This window comes from Lepidochelys kempii, chromosome 21 (assembly GCF_965140285.1).
Source record: "Lepidochelys kempii isolate rLepKem1 chromosome 21, rLepKem1.hap1, whole genome shotgun sequence".
NCBI lineage: Eukaryota > Metazoa > Chordata > Testudines > Cheloniidae > Lepidochelys > Lepidochelys kempii.
The window spans coordinates 17,752,476-17,776,001 of record NC_136400.1 but is presented as its reverse complement, the minus strand read 5'-3'; the positions used below and the strand labels follow the sequence as shown (position 1 = coordinate 17,776,001).

Here is a 23,526-nt window from a genome sequence, read left to right as displayed (position 1 = left end):
TGGGGGGAGTGTGTTGTGTGTATGTGGGGGGAGAGAGAGTGGGTTTTTGGGGGGCTGAAAGCATGTCAGCCTGCTTTCTTGTAAGTTCAGATAGCAGCAGGCCCCCCTCCTCCCCGCCCCTCTCTCTCTCTCTCTCTCTCTCTCTCACACAGCATTCCACAGGAACGGCTTGCTTTGTCTTGGTGCTGGCTGTCAGAAACAGAGCTTTCAAAGGGCATATCCGCATTCCTAGGCAAGCTCAAAACAATGAGAAGAGTGACCACCTGACTTAAGGGGATTATGGGACGTTTCCGGAGGCTGATCAGAGAGCAGTAATGCAACACCTCGTTCACACTGATGGCCAGGCGTTTCAGCCACTACACAACAAACATTAATTTTCTCGGGGAGGTGGAGTACCAGAAGTGCTCTAGCCGTGGAGTCAGAGCGCTCTATGCGCCTTGCCAGTGTGGACGGGGAGTGAGCTAGGGCACCTGGGGCCACTTTAATGTGCTCTAACTCACAAGTGTAGCCAAGGCCTTAGTGTCTTGGTTTAAAAAAAAAAAAAAAAGAAAGAGAGAAAATATAAGTGGTCCAGCAATTAGACTTTACATCATCACAGAAAATTATAAATAACTGATTTGTGTAGTTTACAGGTGTTATAATTACATACTAAATATTAACTGAAAATAAAAATGTCAGAAAGCATTGATAACTATATGGATTAAAAACAATTCCACTTTGTCAGTTTATGTATAATCAGTATGAAATGGCTGTTTTTATAAATTCCTGAGGAAAACAGATTTATAATGAAAGAACTTCCAGATGTTTAGTAATAACTATAACTGGGTCTGAAAGGGTGCAATTTAATTAGCTGTAAAACTTAAATATGTTTAGTTTTGTTTCATTCTGATTGTTGTCTTCGGTTTATTTTAGGGTGTAAACCACCGGCTGCGGGGAAGTTTGACAGCTGTTAAAACCAGAGCACCACTCTTGGGAGGTAATTGCAGTCTGTACACTTAAGCGTGTATTCTTAAGCCTTTGTCCAGTTTTAAAATAGAACTTCAAGGGAACTGAACAGCTCAGGGGATTTGGATGGGATTCAGAACTTTTCACCTCTAAGGACTTAGATCAGAGGTGAGCAAACTATGGCCCGCGGGACCCTCCTGTCTGGCCCCTGAGCTCCTGGCCCAGGAGGCTCGCCCCCGACCCTCCCCTGCTGTCCCCGGACCCTTGCAGCCTCGGCCACGCTGCGCTGCTGGCACAATGCTCTGGGTGGCCGAGCAGCGCAGCTGCAGAGCTGTGGCCTGACCCGGCGCTCTGGGCTGTGCGGCTGTAGGGCCACTGGTGCTCCAGGCAGCGCGGTAAGGGGGCGGGGGGGTTGGATAGAGGGCAGGGGAGCTGGGGGTGGGGGGCAGGGGGCGAGGGTGTGGATAGGGGTCGGGGCAGTGAGAGGGCAGGGAACAGGAAGGTTGGATGGGGCAGGGGTTCTGGGGGGGCAGTCAGGAAGGAGAGGGGGGTTGGATGGGGCGGCAGGGGGCAGTCAGGGGTGGGGGATCCAGGGTGGTCGGGACAGTGAGAAGGGGTGGTTGGATGGGGCAGGAGTCCCAGGGGCCAAGTCAGGAATGAAAGGGGGGGTTGGATGCTGGGGCAGTCAGGGGTGGGAGGTTCAGGGGTGGTCAGGGGACAGGGAAAAGGGGGTGGTGGATGGGGTAGGAGTCCCGGGGAAGCTGTTAGGGGACTGGGGGAGGGGGGGTGAATGGGGCAGGAGTCTTGGGGAAACCATCAGGGGGCGAGAAGTGGGGGGGTCGGATAGAAGGTAGGGGCTGGCCATGCCTGGCTGTTTGGGGAGAGACAGCCTCCCCTAACCAGCCTTCCATACAATTTTGGAAACCCGATGTGGCCCTCAGGCCAAAAAGTTTGCTCGCCCCTGAACTAGATCTACAAAAGCACCTAACTGCCACTTGAGGCACTTAAGTCAAAATTTAGACCCTCAATACTCCCACTCTGTTGCCATCTAACCCTTCAGGTGCCTACATTTCTGCTGGTAATGTGCACATTCACCTGTTCACACCTAAGCCCCAGTGAGATTACCAAAATAGGTGTTTGCCCACTTACCCTGCCTGTGGGGCCCGATCCAGTAGGAGTGCTCAAAGGCCCCCTTAAAGCACGTCTAGTGGTCGGCTCTCCCCGCTCCGTCCTCGGTGGCCCGCCGGCAGCAGCTCTCTTTTTTTTTTTTTGCTTCTCTAGAGCTGGCCCTGGGGGGTGCGTGATTCAAAACGTGTGGAGACCCCGGTCTAGTGGATTGGGCCAGAGAGAAAGTGAGAGTGACTCTCTAGGGCCCAGTGATTAGGGAACTCCTCTAAGGTATGTGAGAGTGAGGTTGAAGTCCCTATTCCAATGAATATTTAATTATTTGATACAAAGTTGACCAGTTTTAACAGGAACCAGAGAGCGAAACCTATCCCAGGATACCCCACAGCCAGTGATTAGGGCACTCGCTTGGGAAGTGAGAGACTGAACTTCAAGACCCTGCTCCTCTCTGGGAATTTGAACCTGGGTCTCCTGCAGCTTGCGTGCATGCACTGATCACAGAACTATAGGGAATGAGGCGATAGCTGCTGCCACCTTCTCTTTCTCCTCCTGCTCTTGGCTAGAAAGGACTGACCTAGCTTTGGTGCCTAACTCCAGGAGAGGGTTCATGGCTGTGAATCTCTTCCTCTGGCCTGAAGTTAGGCGCCTAAGTCCCTTTAAAGGGCAGGGCTTATACCACGCCCTTCCTTGCCATTCATTACTGAGTTGGAAATGGAATGGAGAGGATGCTTATAAAATTTGTGTATGACACCAAGCTGGGAGAAGTTGCTAGCACTTTGGAGAACATGATTAGAATTCAAAATTACCTTGACAAATTGGAGAACTAGTCTCAAATCAGCAAGGTGAAAGTCAATAAAGACAGGTACAGACAGGAGAGTAGCAGAATACGGACCCTGGACTTCAGAAAAGCGGACATTGACTCCCTCAGCTTGGCTTAATAGTGAAATTCTTGCTGATCTTAAACACAAAAAAGAAGCTTACAAGAAGTGGAAGATGGAACAAATGACCAGGGAGGAGTATAAAAATATTGCTCAGGCATGTAGGAGCGAAATCAGGAAGGCCAAATCACACTTGGAATTGCAACTAGCAAAGGATGTTCAGAGTAAGAAGAAGAGTTTCTTCAGGTATATTATCAACAAAAAGAAGGTTAAGGAATGTGGGCCCCTTACTGAATGGGGGAGGCAACCTAGTGACAGAGGATGTGGAAAAAGCTGAAGTACTCAATGCTTTTTTTTGCCTTTGTCTTCACGAACAAGATCACCTCACAGACTACTGCACTGGGTAGCACAGTATGGGGAGGAGGTGACCAGCCCTCTGTGGAGAAAGAAATGGTTCAGGACTATTTAGAAAGGCTGGACGAGCACAAGTCCATGGGGCCGGATGTGCTGCATCCGAGAGTGCTAAAGGAGTTGGCGGATGTGATTGCAGAGCCATTGGCCGTTATCTTTGAAAACTCGTGGTGATCAGGGGAGATCCCGGATGACTGGAAAAAGGCTAATATAGTGCCCATCTTTAAAAAAGGGAAGGAGGAGGATCTGTGGAACTACAGGCAGTCAGCCTCACCTCAGTCCCTGGAGAAATCATGGAGCAGGTCCTCAAGGAATCAATTCTGAAGCACTTAGAGGAGACGAAAGTGATCAGGAACAGTCAGCATGGATTCACCAAGGGCAAGTCATGCCTGACTAATCTAATTGCCCTCTATGACGAGATAACTGGCTCTGTGGATGAGGAGAAAGCAGTGGATGTGTTATTCCTTGACTTTAGCAAAGCTTTTGATATGGTCTCCCACAGTATTCTTGCCAGCAAGTTAAAGAAGTATGGGCTGGATGAATGGACTATCAGGGGGATAGAAAGCCGGCTAGATCATTGGGCAGTGATCAATGGCTCCATGCCTAGTTGACAGGCAGTATCAAGTTGAGTGCCCCAAGGGTCAGGCCTGGGGCTGGTTTTGTTCAATATCTTCATTAATGATCTGGAGGATGGCATGGATTGCACCCTCACAATTTTGGAAATGACACTAATCTGGGACGAGTGGTAGATACGCTGGAGGATAGGGATAGGACACAGAGGGACCTAGTCAAATTAGAGGATTGGGCCAAAAAGAAATCTGATGAAGTGCAGAGTCCTGCACTTAGGACGGAATAATCCCATGCACTGCTACAGACTAGGGACCGAGCGACTACACAGCAGTTCTGCAGAAAAGAACCTAGAGGTTACAGAGGATGAGAGCTGAATATGAGTCAACAGTGTGCCCTTGTTGCCAAGAAGGCAAACAGCATTTTGGGCTGTATAAGTAGGGGCATTGCCAGCAGATTGAGGGACGTGATCATTCCCCTCTATTCGGCATTAGTGAGGCCTCATCTGGAGTACTGTGTCCAGTTTTGGGCCCCACACTATAAGGAGGATGTGGAAAAGTTGGAAAGCGTCCAGTGGAGGGCAACAAAAATGATTAGGGGACTGGAGCACGTGACTTATGAGGAGAGGCTGAAGGAACTGGGATTATTTAGTCTGCAGAAGAAAAGAATGAGGGGGGATTTGATAGCTGCTTTCAACTACCTGAAAGGGGGTTCCAAAGAGAATGGCTCTAGACTGTTCTCAGTGGTAGCAGATGATAGAACAAGGAGTAATGATCTGAAGATGCAGTGGGGGAGGTTTAGGTTGGATATTAGGAAAAACTTTTTCACTAGGAGGGTGGTGAAGCACTGGAATGGGTTACCTAGGGAGGTGGTGGAATCTCCTTCCTTAGATATTTTTAAGGTCAGGCTTGACAAAGCCCTGTCTGAGATGATTTAGTTGGGGATTGCTCCTGCTTTGAGCAGGGGGTTGGACTAGATGACCTCCTGAGGTCCCTTCCAACCCTGATATTCTATGATACAAAGTACTACACTACAAAATGGGAAATAACTGACTAGGTTATCATACTGCTGAAAAGGATCTGGGGGTTATAGTCTATCATAAATTGAATATGAGTCAACCTTGAGATGCAGTTGTGAAGTTTCAGTGGTAGCTGTGTTAGTCTGTATCAGCAAAAAAAAACAAAACAATTTGTTGTTCTGGTGTGTTATTAACAAGAGTGTTGTATGTAAGACACAGGAGATAATTGTCCTGCTATATTTAGCCCTGGCGAGGCCTCAGCTGGAATACTGTGTGCCTGTTCTGGCTGCCACACTTTACAAAAGATATGGATAAGTTGAAGAGAATCCAGAAGAAAGCAACGAACATGATAAAAGATTTAGAAAACTGCACCTGTGAGGAAAGGTTAAAAAAAATTGGGTATGTTTATTGTTGAGAAAAGACCCAAGAAGAACCTGGTAAGTCTTCACATGTGTTAGGGGCTGTTATAAAGAAGACAGTGATCACTTCTCCATGGCCTCTGGAGGTAGGTCAAGAAGTAATGATGTTAATCTGCAGCAAGGGAGAATTAGGTTAAATATTAGGGAAAAACTTTCTAACGACGAGGCTAGCTAAGCACTGGACCAGGCTTCCAAGCGAGGTTTTGAAGAACAGATTAGGCAAACCCCTGTCAGGGATGATCTAAGTTTACTTGGTCCTGCCTCAGCTTGGGAGGCTGGACTAGATGAGTCCCTTCTAGCTTTACATTTCTCTGATTTCCTATTGGCTATTTTAGGCGGCTCCCCACTCAGTCCGCTGGCTTTTGTAAATCCACTTCTTAGATGCCTAACTCTCCACATGCATTGTATAGGGAGCCTGGGCACCTAACTTGGGGCTATGGATTCCACTAAGTGTCAGGGCACCTAAAGTTAGGCACTGCAATGCTGAGCCTGAATCCTCTTTTTGGATCTACCCCTAACTGGTTATCTGACCTACAGTATGTTGTTTTTGTAAAAGGAGTCCGAGGTCTCAGTGGACAGCTATCCAAAATCACAACATTATTACCCATAATTGGTCTCTTGATGGCTGTTTCAGTCCAGGATTTAGTCAAAATGAAGCTTTAACAACTCTTATCACCCTTAAAGGTGATTGGGTAATAAGGAATACATGAAGTTATATTCTTTGTCTCGCTGTTGCTATTCTAATAGCAAGTTGCATGTTCTGGATAATTTTATTTCAAGAAAGAAAAAGGAAGGAATATTGACTAGACCTTGCAAGAGGGAAAAATTGAAGGAGGAAAATGCATTGGTGGCAGCAGACTCCTTGAAGAGCACAGAAATTGGTATTGCTGGCTGGAGAAGCTATTGTTGCTGTTCATCGTGTCCCTCTTAAAATAGAGGACTTGCGTCTCCTGTTTTTATTTTCTGGCGTTATGCTTTTACAAGCATGAAAGCACTTTAAAATAAAGAGGATTGCAAGAAAATTTACTTCGTGAGAAGTGCATCTTACCATCTATGAACTAGATTTTTGTTTAAAATTTTTTTATTTTTTTTTAAATGACAAAAACAGTATTGAAATAAGATACTAAACTGTCCTACAGCATTTGTTTGAGATATGATTTTTATGTATTAGCAGGAGTGCTGTAAGCAAGACATGAGAAGTAATTCTTCTGCTCTACTCTGCGCTGATGAGGCCTCAACTGGAGTATTGTGTCCAGTTCTGGGTGCCGCATTTCAGGAATGATGTGGACAAATTAGAGAAAGTCCAGAGAACAGCAACAAAAATGATTAAAGATCTAGAAAATATGACCTTTGAGGGAAGATTGAAAAAATTGGATTTGTTTAGTCTGGAGAAGAGAAGACGGGGGGGTGGGTGCATGATAACTTTCAAGTACTTAAAAGTTTGTTACAAGGAGGAGGGAGAAAAATTTGTTCTCTTTAACCTCTGAGGATAGGACAAGAAGCAGCAAGGCTGGTTTAAGTTGGACATTAGGAAAAACTTCCTAACTGTCAGCACTGGAATAAATTGTCTAGGAAGGCTATGAAATCTCTGTCATTGGAGATTTTTAAGAGCAGGCTAGACTAATACCTGTCAGGGATGGTCTAGGTTAGTGGTCTCCAACCTTTTTACGCCCAAGATCACTTTTTGAATCTAAGGGCAACCCAGGATCTACCCTTCCCCGAGGCGCCGCCCCCCCCCACCCGGTTGCTTGCTCGCTTTCCCCCACCCTCACTCAATGTCATGGGGCATGGGGGGCAGGCTCTGGACTGGGGTCGAGGAGTTCGTTGTGTGGGAGGGGGCTCTGGCCTGAGCCTGGGGCAGGGGGTTGGGGTGCAGGAGGGAGTGAGGGGTACAAGCTCTAGGAGGGAGTTTGGGTGCAGGAGGGGGCAGAGTGTGGGGGTGCAGGAAGGGGTATGGAGTGCTGTCTCCGGGAGGTGGCTCAGGGATGGGATTTGGGGTGCGGCCTATCGCCAGGCACCACTTAACTCTGGTGGCTCCCAGTCGGCAGCGGGCACAGCGAGGCTAAGGCAGGCTCCCTGCCTACCCCAGCCCCACACTGTTCCTGGAAGGGGCCAGTGTGCCCCTGCACGATGCCCTTCTCTGCAAGCACAGCCCCCCACAGCTCTCCTGGCCAATGGGAGCTGTTGGGGTGGTGCTTGCAGGTAGGCACAGCATGCAGAGGGAGACCTCTGTCCCCGCCGGGGCCGGAGGGCTGCACTGGTCGCATCTGGGAGTGGCGTGGGGCTGGGATAGGCAGGGAGTCTGCCTTAACGGCAGCCATGCTGCACTGCCAGACATCGCAATCAACTGGGGAGATCCTCTAGGATCAACCGGTTGATAACCACTGGTATAGATAATACGTACCCGTGACTTGAGTGCAGGGGATTGGACTAGAAGACCTCTTGAGATCCCTTCCAGTCCTACACTTCTATGATGGTTCCATTGGCAGAAGAAGAAAAACCTTTAAACTGTTAAATTTATAGTTAAATACTAAGGATCCTCCGATCATTAAGCCAGCATTAGTAGGATGGAAACTCCTTTACAATCACTGATATTTGGGAGGCATTTTGTTAGCTAGTGCAAAACAGTAAATATTATTGCCCACTTTATTGGGTGAGTAAGGATATTTCCTGAATTTGTTTATGTAAAGTTTTAATCTAGTTTTTGAGAGTTTGGGTATATTTTAAGGCTCAAAAGTAAGCTTCCTAAAATATTGCAACACAACTTTATAATGTGGCTGGAGTATAACTTTGGTTACTGTGCTTTTAAAAAATGTTTTTTTCCAAACAGGCAGCTTTGCAGTCTGGGGTGGTCTCTTTTCCATGATTGACTGTAGTATGGTGAAAATGAGGGGTAAAGAAGATCCATGGAACTCAATCACAAGTGGTGCCTTAACTGGAGCCATATTAGCCTCAAGAAGTAAGGAATTGCACTCTGGGGACAATGGGGATTGAAAAGCCCTTATATTTGAAACTATAAATAACAAATTTTTGTGTCCGTCAGATTTTAGTGTCAAGTATCAGGGTGTAGCCATGTTAGTCAGTATCCACAAAAACAACAAGGAGTCCCATAGCACCTTAAAGACTAACAGATTTATTTGAGCATAAGCTTTCGTGGATAAAAACTTCACTTCTTCAGATGCATGGAGAAGTGCATCTCCATGGATCTAAAGAGGTCAGGTTTTTACCCACGAAAGCTTATGCTCAAATAAATCTGTTAGTCTTTAAGGTGCCACTAGATATTTTAGTGTTAATCAAAAAGAACTTAATTTATCTTTTATGAAACTTTGGAATCCCGTATACTTAAAAAGCAATATTAACCCTTTTTGTTTTCTATTTTTAAGAATATAGTATGTTGTAATTGTCTTGATTGTTTTATCAATAGTGGCATAATACATTCAAAACAGTTGTTATTTAAAGATCTTTTAACATGGTGGATTAGAGTTTACTTTTAAAGTTGCAATACACCATTTAGGCCCAATTCAGGAGGTATTCTCAAAAATTCATGGGACCTAAACATGTTCTTAATGCTCTCCTGAAGAAGTAGAACAGTTAGACCTTCTCAACAATGTTTTGTAGAGTGTATTAATGTTGACAATGCTGTGTAGTTGAAAGGGTTTTTGGTCTTAATGGACATTCAAGATCTAATTCTGTGGATGACAAATTAAGCATGGATAGTATTTTACGTATAGTAAGTACATTTGTTTTTATAAATACCAATATTCTAAATAGTCTAATATTTCTTAATGGTAAAAATGATCTTTAATCTAGATAATAAGTGAGTTAAATATGTCCACGAATGACAGCGTGGACTCTCATCTATTAACTGCAGCACAGAATCTGGAGACTAGACACTTTTGTGAAAAGGAATGGACTTAAGCATGTGCTTGAGTTTTTTGCTTGGCCTCTGCCAATACTGTGAGGAAGCATTGTGTAGTGATTAAAGCACAGAACTAGGAGTCAAGGTTTGCCACTGATCATCTGTGAAACTTTGGGCAAAATAGCTTCTCTTTGCCTTAATTTCTCCCTTTGTAAAATGAGGATAACAACACTACAGCACCTTGCACAATGGAGTCCAGGTCCATGACTAGGGCCTTTAGGCACTACTGCAATGCAAATAATAAACAGCACCTAACTCACTAGGGCATTGTGAAGTATTTTGAAGTCTGTGGATGAAAGGTGCTAGAGAAAGGCAAAGTAAAACGACTGTACTCTTAAACAGTACCAGTACTATCTTGTTTAATCAGGGACAGGTGTGTGTGGTAATTATATCTTTATTTGTAATGTTGATGGCTGACAAGTCTACTTCACAGTCTGATCACTGCAGTGGTGGTAATTGTATTAAAAGTGATGTATACATTTCAAAACCCTGTTTTGTAAAGGATTGGCAAAGTAATCTGTTTTGTATTCTGACATTTTAGATGGACCAGTTGCCATGGTTGGGTCAGCTGCTATGGGAGGAATACTTCTAGCTTTAATTGAAGGAGCTGGTATCCTGTTAACCAGATTTGCCTCCGCACAATTTCCAAATGGTATGTGTTCTACACTTCAGATTACAGTACCTCAAAATGTTTATAATGCTTTTTCAGAATACTAACACTCAAATACAACAGTTTGTGGGAAATGAAATGGCCAGATTCCTTTTTCAAGTATTGAAATACCAGGTTCATTTTCTAGGATTCTGTATTTCTTCATTCTATATTTGTCTTCCCAATGTATAGTTCAGTTATGCAGATTTTTAAAAAAATATATAATAGGTACTGTAGGAGTGAATTTGTCTGTTACACCCCTTCCTCCAACCTTATCACATTTGTACCTTTTTGTCCCCGTCTCGTCTTCCACATTAATTCACACACAGGCAGGTCAGCAGAACGGATCTCAGTCCATAAGTAAATTTTGTCGCAAATGTCCATGAGAATGGCTTTTGCCCTCCAGATAATAGTCTCTTCTATGATGCCATTGGTCAGTTTCATCAGGTCCTTGACTATACAAGAAATGCAGATTAATGTGGTAGACAGGAATGTGATGTGGTGAAGCTGCAGAACAATCCCTGTATTTGGTTATATGGCGTACCTAAACCACTGCCACGTGTTCATGGGTGAGAATAACCGTTCAATAGTTGTGCAGGCCTTGTAGTAAAACTTTGGCAAATCCGCATTCATTCTTGAGGGCACAAATTGGGAAAGTGGTTTTAGTCCTTACTATTGTGCTGCCCTTGCTTAGTCTGCTTGTGTTGCAGGGAGTCCCCTCTCTGCCAGTTTCTGGGAGGAATTGCTATGTGGCAGAAAGCCAACTTGTCACGCTCCAGCAGACCAGTGGAACTAGTAATGCAAGCAGGACAGCACAGTAGCATGAATTAAAAACTTTCCCAAATGCTGTATGAGGGGTGGGGAGTAGAGAAGTATCCATCCAAGCTCAGGAGGGAGCTAACTTTATGTCGGGACATGGTCGGCATTGAGGGTTTGAAGGCACAGTTATAGTGTTAAACTCTAGGAAGGATGTAGATCAGTTCTGGTGCTCCAAAGGGAGGAGAAGGAATCCGGTATTAATTCAAAGAGTAAATTGCAGCGGCATGTGGCAGGTGTCGCCATCCGTTTTTGCTGCCTCAGGCCCAAATAGCACATCTATGCTGGTACGAAGTGTAAGTGTTGTTTAGTTAATAAGATGTGTGCATTTCCAAGAACATGAAGGATCATTGTCCCTGACAATTAACATGCGGTATCAAAACACAAATGAGATTAATTTGGGCATCTTTTCCTGTTTGGCTGCAGACTAACATAGACAACAGTTCATGTTCTAAAGGTCCTTTTCTACTGGAAGGGAGCTAGAAACAACCATTTTAAGTTAAAGTTTGGGAATGTAATGTGAGGACCCCAAATCTCTTGTTTCGGTGACTGTGGAGAACCACTTTCCCTGATTATATTCCGACATTTGCATGATATTCCAGACCACCTACTTTACACTTGGTCTCTGCCACCTCATCATTAGGAATATAGCATTCCTAGATACATTTGGCCTGTGTTCTTGTATTTGAATAATTTTCAGAGGAAGGACAGTGTAGTGTTTATAGCAGCTGGACTAGAAGTCTGTTCTCATTTCTTCCTCCGACTTACTGGGTCAAATCAGTTAAACTGATGGATATATGGATATAAAATAGATATAAACCGGACATCAGGAAGTTTAGACTTGAAATTAGACGAAGGTTTCTAACCATCAGAGGAATGAAGTTCTGGAACAGCCTTCCAAGGAAAGAAGTGGGGGCAAAAGACACATCTGGCTTCAAGACTAAGCTTGATAAGTTTATTGAAGGGATGATATGATGGGATAGCCTAATTTTGGCAATTAATTGATCTTCAACTATTAACAGTAGATATGCCCAATGGCCTGTGATGGGATGTTAGATGGGGTGGGATCTGAGTTACTACAGAGAATTCTTTCCTGTGTGTCTGGCTGGTGAGTCTTGCCCACATGCTCAGAGTTTAGAAGATCGCCATATTTGGGGTCGGGAAGGAATTTTCCTCCAGGGCAGATTGGCAGAGGCCCTGGGGTTTTTTTGCCTTCTTCTGCATGGTGGGGCATGGGTCACTTGCTGGAGGATTCTCTGTACCTTGAAGTCTTTAAACCACGATTTGAGGACTTCAATAGCTCAGACATAGGTTAGGGGTTTGTTACAGGAGTGGGTGGGTGAGATTCTGTGGCCTGTGTTGTGCAGGAGGTCAGACTAGACAATGATAATGGTCCCTTCTGACCTTAAAGTCTATGATTCTAACCGGTCTGCCTCAGTTGTCTCATCTGTAGAATGGGGATAATACTCATAGACAATTACGATGCTAAAAGTATTGGGGAAAGGACTATTAACCTTGAAATCTTCTCTCTGTAAAGTTTTCTTAGTCTCTCACTATTATAGTTGCAATCTCTTTAAAATAAAACGCAATCTGAGACTCTGGTTAACTGAGTTTGTAACCAGTTATTTACATAGCTGGCTGTAAACATGGCCTGGATCTGTTTAATACCTGGCTGGTATCCCTGGAAGTTACGATGATGATGCATGGTTGTGTTTCTACAACAAGGTTGTAAAGTTTTGCAGTGTAGACAGAACCTTCCTATCTGTGCCTGTGTAGTATTTAGTTAGGTTTGCCAATCTTCCTCCTTCCCAGTTCTCTGTGCAGTAGGACATCCTAGAGTGCACTGGTCTCTGTATTGCTGGTACCACTCTTTGTGCATGTCCTCTGAGCACTCTGTCTTCTAATGAGACAGTCTAGGATAGCTGTCTAGATTTTTCCCAGAATGCACTGAGATAAACAGGCGAAAGTGTGGTAGCTGTTGTAAAAAAAAGATGATGTGTGGACATACCTGTGTTTGTTGTAACAAAGTCATAGGTACCTTTCGCATCCTGGGTTCAAAAACACTGTTGCACATGCAGTGTAGACTGGATCTAAGTAACAGGCCAACTTAAAAATAAAACACAATTGCTCCAGCTTGTTGTTATGGGGGAGCACAGACAGTGTTGTATAGATAAATCCCTGAGAAAATCACAGATTTTTTTTTAAATCATGGCAGCATCATGGAGATATGTTTGTATTTCATGGGGTATTCATGGCAGCCAAATGACTTTTCTAGTAGCAGGGAGGCAGAAGTGAGCATCCCTGCTTCCACCTCCCTGCTGAAGCTGCGGCTGCTCATGGGAGTCAGCAGGCTGGTTCTGCCCTAGGGAGTGGGGAAAGAGGGCAGGGTGAGGGTGCCTCACCATATGGTGCTGTTCGGCCCAGCCTGGGGTAGCAGTTGGGTCCAGCTTGTCCTGCGCTCAGCTCTGGACCAGGCCAATTTCCTGCTTTCTGTTGGAGGGAGCAACACTGGAAACGTGGCTATTTAGGAGCCTCGACCTGCCCCACAGCAACTGGGCCCAGGGGAGACACTGTAGCTCCAGCTGGTAAGGAATGAGACTGGGATCCATCCCTGCACCCCAATTCTCCTGGCTGCGGTCAGCCCTCTCACACACCTGCTTGTGTTCGAAGTGGCATTGACACTGGCTACAGTTGGTGGATGGCTCCTGCACACAGTTTCCCCTGGGACCACTGGGGTGGGCCAGGCTGGAGCTCTTAATTACTGCATTATCAGTGCCACCCCCTCTGTCAGCTGCAGGGTCCTGGGCTGAATCTGGGCACAAAGAAAGCTGGACCACAATCCCTGCCCTGGGCTGGGCTGAACCAGCTGCACGACGTGGTGAGGCTGCCCCCCTTGTTCCTTGGGATAGGACTGGCCCACCCCCCGCCATCCTCCTCCAGGATGGGGCAAGGCCTGCTGACCCGCAGTGAGCAGCTGCAGCCTCAGTGTGGAGGAGCTAATTTCACGATTTCCATGCAGTCTATGAAGTCGTGACTTACATGGGCCTTCAGGTATATTACATTAAGACACTAATTCCTGCTGACACGGTATTTCAGCTTCGGTTCAGTGGCATTCTTATTAGTGTCTCCAGATTATCGCAGATTTTCCTCTTTGATCCAGAATTGTTTTGTAAATCATGTGTAAGTTATTAGTGAGGGAGTATTACCTGTTTACTGGTCTTATGCTGCATGTGCCTAAATAATAAAGCATGTGCACGTAGTGGTCAGAAGCCCTAGAAGTCAGGGGTCCATAGTAGTCTTCATTCAGCTCCACTGGCTAACTGATATTGGACACAGTGCCCAAGTCCCATTGAAAGTCATTGGGATGTAGGATCCTAAATTATGCAGGTAGTTCTGAAAATCTTTCCTTTCATCTCTCCATGCTGCATGTCCCCTGTCTGTAAAATGGGGCTGAAAACACATAACCGACCTTGCACGAGTGAGGCTTTATTTTAGTGGGTAAAGCTCTCTGATTTCATTGAATGAAAGAGATTGTGTACAAGGAAAGCCTTCTTTATTGGTCCTGCTAATTCAGAAAGGATTTATGTACACAAACAGTACTTTGAAAGTGTATCGTAATATTTTGTCATAAATCACTGTTCTACTAATCTTTCTTTTGCCTTTATTAATTGTTTTCTTCCCTTTTAACAGGCCCTCAATTTTCAGATGATCCCTCCCAGTTACAGCCCTCTGCATTTGGAGATTATAGGCAATATCAATGATTACATTGTTCTACTGTTTCATATTGTACATGTACAAAACCAAGATACAGTATGTTTTAAAACCTTACATTGGAAATGTATTGTAGACCTCTTTATGCAAACTATGGCAAGAGGACACTTAGCACTTTTTCATTGTAAAGATGCACAGGAGAACTTTTAGAAGATCATAAATATATTTATTCATCATAGGATTGCATTGTTGTAACGTTGATGTGTCTGACGTAACACATTAATGCTTAAGATGAGGACCAAACAGAATGCTGTACTACTTTGGATATGGAATGAAATTAACTTCCTTGGAGACTTCTCTGAAGTGTGGTATTAACAAGGCTGCGATTTAGTCATGGAATCCATGACTTCAGCTGGTGCTGCCTGGGAGCTGCAGGGTCCCCTGCCGCCCGTGGAGGCAGGGAGCTGCAGGAGCCCCATGCCGCTCCCGGCCACCACAGGCAGCTTGGGAGATCCCCTGCAGCTCCCGGCCGCAGCAGGCGGCACAGGGGACCCCTACCACTCCCCACTGCTGCAGCGGCAGGGGGAACCCCCAGAGCTTCTGGCCGCTGTGGGCAACTGATGGAAACCCCGGCCGCTCGGAGGTGCCCAGGCTCCCAGTTTTGACATGGATATTTTTAGTGAAAGTCAGGGACAGGTCATGGGCTTCTGTGAATTTTTCATTATTGCCCATGACCTGTCTGTGACTTTTACTAAAAATATCTGTGACAAAATCTTAGCCTTAGGTATAAAACCATTATTTAACCATTAACAATAGAACTTATCCTCTCTCTTTACAATCAGTATCACATCCAGGTAACGTTACTGAGCGTTTCAGTTTATTTTAAGAAAATTCATTCATCTACATGAGTTCCAATCAACACTCCTGAGGTGAATTTTGGGGAGGATAGTGTGTGTTGAGCCAATGAAGAATAATACATTTTTGTAACACTCCTTTGTGCTGCATAAAGTATTTCTCTCCACACAAATTAAATCCCAATTGTAAGTAAAATACCTTGCTTATAAAGGGTGCCTGTTCCAGAATTGTCTTTCCTACAGGGCTACTCTGCCTTGATTCCTGACCCTACTCTTAGTGTTACTGGTGCGAAAAGAACAGGACGACGTGTGGCACCTTAGAGACTAACCAGTTTATTAGAGCGTGAGCTTTCGTGAGCGGGATGCTGAAGCTCACGAAAGCTTATGCTCTAATAAATTGGTTAGTCTCTAAGGTGCCACAAGTCCTCCTGTTCTTTTTGCGGATACAGACTAACACGGCTGCTGCTCTGAAACCTGTCACTTATGTGTAATGCTCAAAATACTTCTGAAGGAAAGTTCTGTATTGATGGAAAGAGTGTCATTTGCATTAATAAAAAGTTACTGATTTCCTCAGGTGCAGTTGGAAAGAAGATATTTTTCTTGTTTTTGAACATGGGCCAGGAATTAATTAAAGCAGAACTTCAGTGATTTGCATGCTTTTATAATGCTCAAAAATGTTTGCCTTACTCCACTGCTCAAAGATGTGATGGTAGTGTGTTACAGTATGAGACCTCAGGGACTTCATTGTTTTTACAAAACTGTTTTACCATACTAGTGTATGCAGTAGCATAATAAATAATTAAAATGACATTACATCTGTGTGTTGTGGGGGATGAGAGACTCAGTTTTGTGATGCAGTATCCTTGATTTTTGGAACTGTAGTTACTAATGTTTGAAATGCAGTAGCTTGCACACTGGGTCTCTTTCTGACATTAATGGGAATTAATGAGGTTCAGCTGTAGCTTATAGCTCATTTGAGCAAGACAGTGTAAATTCATAATGTCCATAATGCATATTTTAAATCTTTCTTGCCTGTTTGTGAGCCTAAGCCTTGAAATGGGTCATTTAAAAGGATTGGAACAAATGCTATACTCAAATAAGCACAGTGTGTTTAGTCAGCCATATCTTCTTTGTGGATTGGTACTAGTAAGTGATCATGCTTGCTTAAATAGAAAAAAGACTGTCAGATAAATTACATTGTATCTAAAGATGCTCATGTACAAAATGGAAAAAAAAAATAGTTTATAATAAATATTGTTAGTGCAAATACCAAGTATGTAGAGTGTAAGATATATTCTGCATTTTAAAATCTCCTTCCTCTTTCACTGAGCTTTGTGATTATCAGTTGTGCAAAACACATTTATTTTTGATAAAGCAAGACACAAACTAAAGGTGGACTGAGAACTTATTCCCAAAGTACTGAGAAGTTTTTTGCTGACTGAGGCCATAGCAAAGATGGTTAACACCTCATGTACCTGCTCCTCACTGCCTCCTGACCGTAGGTGGTGGAGTATCACCATCCTTTCTGAGGCAGCATGGCTTCATTCCCATTGGGAACAATGATGGGTAATGGCCACCTTTGCAAAGGGCAGCTTGTGACCTCAGCCCCATTGCTAGAGGGCAGTTCTTAAGGAGTTCTCTGAAGATTTTATGTACTCACCTCTGCTGAAGGAGAAACTCCCAGCTATGAAGAAGGACCAAAAATAACCTTTCATCCTAAACACTTCATAAATAAACCCAACCAAACGGAAAATCCATTAGACTAGAGCTACTCAACAGGGAGAGGAGGAAAGTGGAGTGAGCTGTGCTGTGGGAGTGAGACAAAGCCACCAGATGACTTGGGCTCTAAAAGTTAACATTTTATAAAACTGACTTAAGGTTGATGTTTCTAATCTGAAATTATATCCCATGGTTGCATTCTCTTTGGGTCTCTTGGTTACTATTCCACCTATGAACAATTTAATAATTAAAATAAGAAACTCAATCCTAAACTGTTGAGTGGAGTTAAGGCAGAGTATATATCACTGTTTTTAAAAAGCCTTATAGGAATTCATGATTTTAAGGCTAGAGGGGACCACGGTGATCTTTTAGTCTGGCCTGCTGCATACAAAGGTCAGAGAATTTCACCCTGTTATCTCTGCATCAGGCCTATAATTTCTGGTTGAGTGAGTGTATCGTTTAGAAAGATTCAATCTTGATTTAAAATAGAAAAGGATAACTTTAAGACCGTAGTTGACTACTGCAGCCTATTTGAGAAGCCATGGTGTGTGTTGTGAGAGAAATGAGCCCCTGCTCCTGGAGGAGTGTGATGCGGGGATTGTTGCCCAGTCCTGATGAAAGACTTCAAGCGATAGGAAATCCACTACATCTTCTAATAATTTCTTGCAATGTTTAACTATCCTCACTGTTAAAAATTTGCTTCTTATTTCCAGCATGAATTTATTGACCTTCAGCTCAGGTCCTAGAGCAATGAGGCTGCAGCAGGTCATGCTTCGCTACAAGCCAGGTTCCCAGGGCTGCAGGCAGGCTTGTTGAGCCCATGCTGAAGCACGTGTAGCCACAGCTTCACTGCTGCAGGACCTGAGCTAGCTAGACAGACCCCAGCTAGCTTTAAAGCAGTCGCCCTGTGATTGCAGTGTAGACCTAGCCTTAGCCACAGCAATAAGCTCATGGTCAGTTCATTGTTCACAGTGACCTATAAGTCCTTTTAAGAATCACTTAAAGCTCCCCCATCCTGTACATGTGTCCTATATTCTTTGTTCCTAAATGTACGTTCTTGCATTTGGCCATATTAAAACATCTTTTCTAGAAGAATCCAGCGTAAGTGATTCGGATTGCTCTGTAGAACTGACCTGTATCATCATTTACCCCTCCACCAATTTTTGTGATGCCAGCAAACATATACCAATAATAATTTTGTATTTTGTTCCAGACCATTGATAAAGATATGGAATAATGTTGGACCAATAACTAATCCCTATGGGACCCACTTTAAAAGCCTCACCCAATGATTGATTCCCTACTAACATTTACTTTTTGCAATGTATCAGTCAGAATTTAATCTGTTTAATATGCACTAAATTGATTTGAATAGTCTGATTTTTTAATTGGCATGTCATGCAGTACTAAGTCAAATGCCTTACAGAAGACTGCAAACATTGTGTCTCAGTTACATTTATCTACCAAATTTGTAAATTCATCAAAAACAATGTTGGGGTGGTTTGACAAGTCCCATTTTGCATAAAACCGTGGTGCTTGGCATCAGTTATACTGCCATCATTTACCGCTTTCCTGAAGGCATTCTGTATACTTTCCATGATTTCATTCAGGATTGATGTGAGGCTAACCAGCCTGTAATTATCTGGATTGTCCCATTTACCACTTTAACCAATCTCATGCCAATATTTTATCTTTTTCAGTCCTCTGGAACTTCCCTACTATTCCAAGATTTATTAAAAATCAACATTGGTGGTTCAGAGAACTTCTTGGCCAGTCTTTTCAAACTCTTGGGTGCAAGTTATCCAATCCTGCACAGTTAGGTATATTTGGGATGTGTAATTATCCCAGAAACAAGAATTATAAAGGGAGATTTCATAGAATCATAGAATATCAGGGTTGGAAGGGACCCCAGAAGGTCATCTAGTCCAACCCCCTGCTTGAAGCAGGACCAATTCCCAGTTAAATCATCCCAGCCAGGGCTTTGTCAAGCCTGACCTTAAAAACCTCTAAGGAAGGAGATTCTACCACCTCCCTAGGTAACGCATTCCAGTATTTCACCACCCTCTTAGTGAAAAAGTTTTTCCTAATATCCAATCTAAACCTCCCCCACTGCAACTTGAGACCATTACTCCTCGTTCTGTCATCTGCTACCATTGAGAACAGTCTAGAGCCATCCTCTTTGGAACCCCCTTTCAGGTAGTTGAAAGCAGCTATCAAATCCCCCCTCATTCTTCTCTTCTGCAGACTAAACAATCCCAGCTCCCTCAGCCTCTCCTCATAACTCATGTGTTCCAGTCCCCTAATCATTTTTGTTGCCCTTCGCTGGACTCTCTCCAATTTATCCACATCCTTCTTGAAGTGCGGGGTCCAAAACTGGACACAGTACTCCAGATGAGGCCTCACCAATGTCGAATAGAGGGGAACGATCACGTCCCTCAATCTGCTCGCTATGCCCCTACTTATACATCCCAAAATGCCATTGGCCTTCTTGGCAACAAGGGCACACTGCTGACTCATATCCAGCTTCTCGTCCACTGTCACCCCTAGGTCCTTTTCCGCAGAACTGCTGCCTAGCCATTTGGTCCCTAGTCTGTAGCTGTGCATTGGGTTCTTCCGTCCTAAGTGCAGGACCCTGCACTTATCCTTATTGAACCTCATCAGATTTCTTTTGGCCCAATCCTCCAATTTGTCTAGGTCCTTCTGTATCCTATCCCTCCCCTCCAGCGTATCTACCACTCCTCCCAGTTTAGTATCATCCGCAAATTTGCTGAGAGTGCAATCCACACCATCCTCCAGATCATTTATGAAGATATTGAACAAAACCGGCCCCAGGACCGACCCTTGGGGCACTCCACTTGATACCGGCTGCCAACTAGACATGGAGCCATTGATCACTACCCGTTGAGCCCGACAATCTAGCCAGCTTTCTACCCACCTTATAGTGCATTCATCCAGCCCATACTTCCTTAACTTGCTGACAAGAATACTGTGGGAGACGGTGTCAAAAGCTTTGCTAAAGTCAAGAAACAATACATCCACTGCTTTCCCTTCATCCACAGAACCAGTAATCTCATCATAAAAGGCGATTAGATTAGTCAGGCATGACCTTCCCTTGGTGAATCCATGCTGGCTGTTCCTGATCACTTTCTTCTCATGCAAGTGCTTCAGGATTGATTCTTTGAGGACCTGCTCCATGATTTTTCCAGGGACTGAGGTGAGGCTGACTGGCCTGTAGTTCCCAGGATCCTCCTTTTCCCCTTTTTTAAAGATTGGCACTACATTAGCCTTTTTCCAGTCATCCAGGACTTCCCTGGTTCGCCACGAGTTTTCAAAGATAATGGCCAATGGCTCTGCAATCACAGCCGCCAATTCCTTCAGCACTCTCGGATGCAACTCGTCCGGCCCCATGGACTTGTGCACGTCCAGCTTTTCTAAATAGTCCCTAACCACCTCTATCTCCACAGAGGGCTGGCCATCTCTTCCCCATTTTGGAAATAGATTTCCAATTTAAGGTTAAATTTAAGACTCTAAATATGTTAAGGCAGGGAAATGCCCAGCTCAGACATGCCTACAACCTCCATTCTGCCCTGTGGTTGGGTATGTGTGTGTGTGATGTATACACACACCCTGGCTCTAACATGTCTTTGAGAGCAACCCCAATGGATCAAGGCTAAAGGTTCTTCAGCAGCAGCCCCCCCGTCTCTGAACAGATACGGGCCCTCCAGCAGCAGCACCTGGAGAGTGTCACACAGCTGCAAGTCTGTGGGGGGGCCAGTCTGAGACACCTTGGTGCTGGCTTTCAAGAGGATGACCCCACAGTAGTTCCTCATTGCTATAACCAAGGGCCAGGGGGTCTTGCGTTGAGTCTGCAGCCACTTCTGAAGATTTGTGAAGCAGGGATGGTAGGTGTTCAGTGGTCATTTGGGGGTGGCCTCCACTTTTGATGGTAAAAGGGAACTTTTTGAAGGGGACTGCATCTCCCAGCTCCATGAATGACTCTGCGTCTGGGCCATGAGAGAAGAATCGGTGCTGCTGAGACATGCGCAGACGGGTAGTGCTTCTGGACTCTGCACAGGCTGTGGCAATGCTAGGAGCAGGGTGTGGCAGTGGCCTCCTATCCCACCCTAATGAATTGCTCTTGGAGCACCTGCTGGGCAGAGCAGGGTGGGAGTTTGCTGATGAGGGGACAAAGGTCAGGAACCTGCTGAGCTGTCTCCACCACCCCATGCATTCTTAGATATTTGCCTTTCCCAGCTGAGTATATCAGTTGCTCTGGAGGCCCCCTCTCCATGCAGAGAATCCCTCCCCATGCTCAGCCCATCTCACCCTGCTGAGGTAAACACCCAGAGTGGTCCCATTTCTGCCAGCAGGACTCAGTTGCCCTACTGCCCATGCTAACTGAAGGCCCTGTGGACAGATGGACAGGGCAGCCCTGATGTTGAGCAGAGGCGAGGCCATGCTCTGGGGACACATACACGGCACGGCCTTCGCTGCAGAAAATGGAGGTGCCAATACACCCCTGCCACGTGCCCTGTGGGAAGCCCGCAGGCCACACCACTTGGGCATCATGCTACCAGGACTGGAGAGTAGCCGTGGAAGCACAGGAAAGCTAAACACGTGCAGAAAGAGCGCTAGCTTTAAGTGGGGAGAAGCAGGGGAGGGGGACTAGACAAATTCGTTGATACTTCTCAAGCAAGTGCCTGCTCCTGGTAGCTATAGCATAGACCGGGCTGAGCTGCTCCTCCAGCCCAGTTACGAGTAGGGCCAGACAAGTGCCCACTCTAGGCTACAGCGTGCAGTGGTGGCAGAGTGCCAAAAGCTGCCAGAATAGACACAGCCATAGGGCCGAGAGCAGTATGGGGAGGGGATCAGGGTTCACTGAAAGCTAGGGCCCAAGTGGCAAAGTGTCTTCCTTGCCTCCAGCAAAGAAGCTAGCTGGCCCATTGGCTAGGGCGGGGTTAGACCATGCCAAGGTGCAGCAGGGCAGGGCAGTTTTGCCCATAACCTGAGCCCTGCCTCTGGCAGAGGATGCTGGTCTAAGATACCCGTGCAAATTGGGGTGGGCACCAGGTGACCCTATAGCTTGGGCCGACAGAGGTTAGGTCTGGCCCGCAGCTTTGGGGAGCAAAGCAACTTGCGGGGCCTTATAGATCGGGGCAGGAGGCCCCAGAAAAGTGTCTCCGGAGGAGAAGGGATATAGTACAGCAGCAGCATGGGCGAACCACGGCTCCATCACCTGCGGGGGGGGGGGGGTGTGTGTGTGAGGACTGTGGGCTGGCAGACCACCACCCTCTGCACAGCGGGGAGGCAGCCCAGGGGCGTGTGGGGGGGAGTAGTTCAGGGACAGGGGAACAGGGCCGCCTCTACAGTTTTTGCTGCAGCTGCGGACAACAAAAGGGAGAAGCTGCCGCCGAATTGCCGCGGCGGTGGAAATTCTGCCGCCCTTTCTGACTGCCACCCCACGCACCTGCTTGGAACACTGGTGCCTGGAGCCGGCCCTGCGGGGGAAAGAAGGGGGGCGGGGGGCAGGGAGACACCCCCCCCTCCACTCTGGGAGTCACTTACGTACCGTACCAGTGCTTCAGGGTAGGAGCCTTGTCTCATGACACCACCTGAACTGGCTGGTGTGGCTACACAAAGGCATTGCGTAACCCTGCATCTCCTCTGGGGAACTCAGTGGGGCGACACGGGGTGGCGCAGCCAGATGGACCATGGCCCTGCCCGCAGCGCTGTGGGGTAGGGGGGACATGCTGCACTAGCCTCAAGGTTGGTGCCCCATGTGCAGAGCAGCACTGGGAGAGGCTGTGACTCAGGTAAGCCCAGGCTGGGGCCGGACTGGGGCTGTAATGCCCCCAGCCCACCTTTTGGGGCTAAGGTAAACAACACTTGCTCTCATGCCATGAAGAGGGATGACATAGGTATGCAGGAATGGCCAGATGGATCAGCCCCAAGGCCCACCTAGCCCAGTGGCCTGTTGCTGCCCAAGGCTAGAACCAACTACTTCAGAGGAAGGTGTTGGAAACCTGCTGTAGCAAACAGCGTATATTCTGCCGCATCCCGCCTCCCTCCCATGAAAATCTCTGTGTAATCCGATCAGTCCAAGGCCTGAAGCAGAATGTTTTAGCCCAGCGAAAACTTTATTTTTAAAGCAAACTATTCTAACACTTGTCGTTAGCCACATACATGCCCATGCTCCCTTGGAGTAGTGCTAAATAGTAACTTCCTGTAGCAGTGAGTTCCGCAGTTTAATTACATTAAAAAAAGTATTTCCTTTTATCAGTTTTGAATTTGCAACCTTTTAATTACACTGAATGTCCCTTTTCCTTGTGGTATGAGACAGGGAGAACAAAAGCTCCCACTCTCCCTTCTCTAGCCATGCATTAGTTTGTATATTTTTAGCATGTCTGCTTCTATTTGTTGCCTTTCTACTGTAATAATCCCTGTCTTTTCAACCTCTCTTTGGAGGAGAGTTTCTCTAAGTACCTCTTCATTCTC

At 45.6% G+C, this 23,526-nt stretch overlaps 1 protein-coding gene across 1 annotated transcript in view; it reads left to right on the top strand.

The window, feature by feature from the left end:
* Positions 1–15,596, top strand: part of TIMM17A (translocase of inner mitochondrial membrane 17A) — a 33,100-nt gene extending 17,504 nt beyond the window's left edge. Inside the window, exons 3-6 of the mRNA XM_073319552.2 lie at positions 913–976; positions 8,194–8,322; positions 9,824–9,934; positions 14,438–15,596. Of these exons, the coding sequence (XP_073175653.1) occupies positions 913–976; positions 8,194–8,322; positions 9,824–9,934; positions 14,438–14,508 (375 nt within the window). The 3' untranslated portion in view covers positions 14,509–15,596. The remainder of the gene's footprint in view (positions 1–912; positions 977–8,193; positions 8,323–9,823; positions 9,935–14,437) is intronic.
* The last annotated feature ends 7,930 nt before the right edge of the window (positions 15,597–23,526 follow it).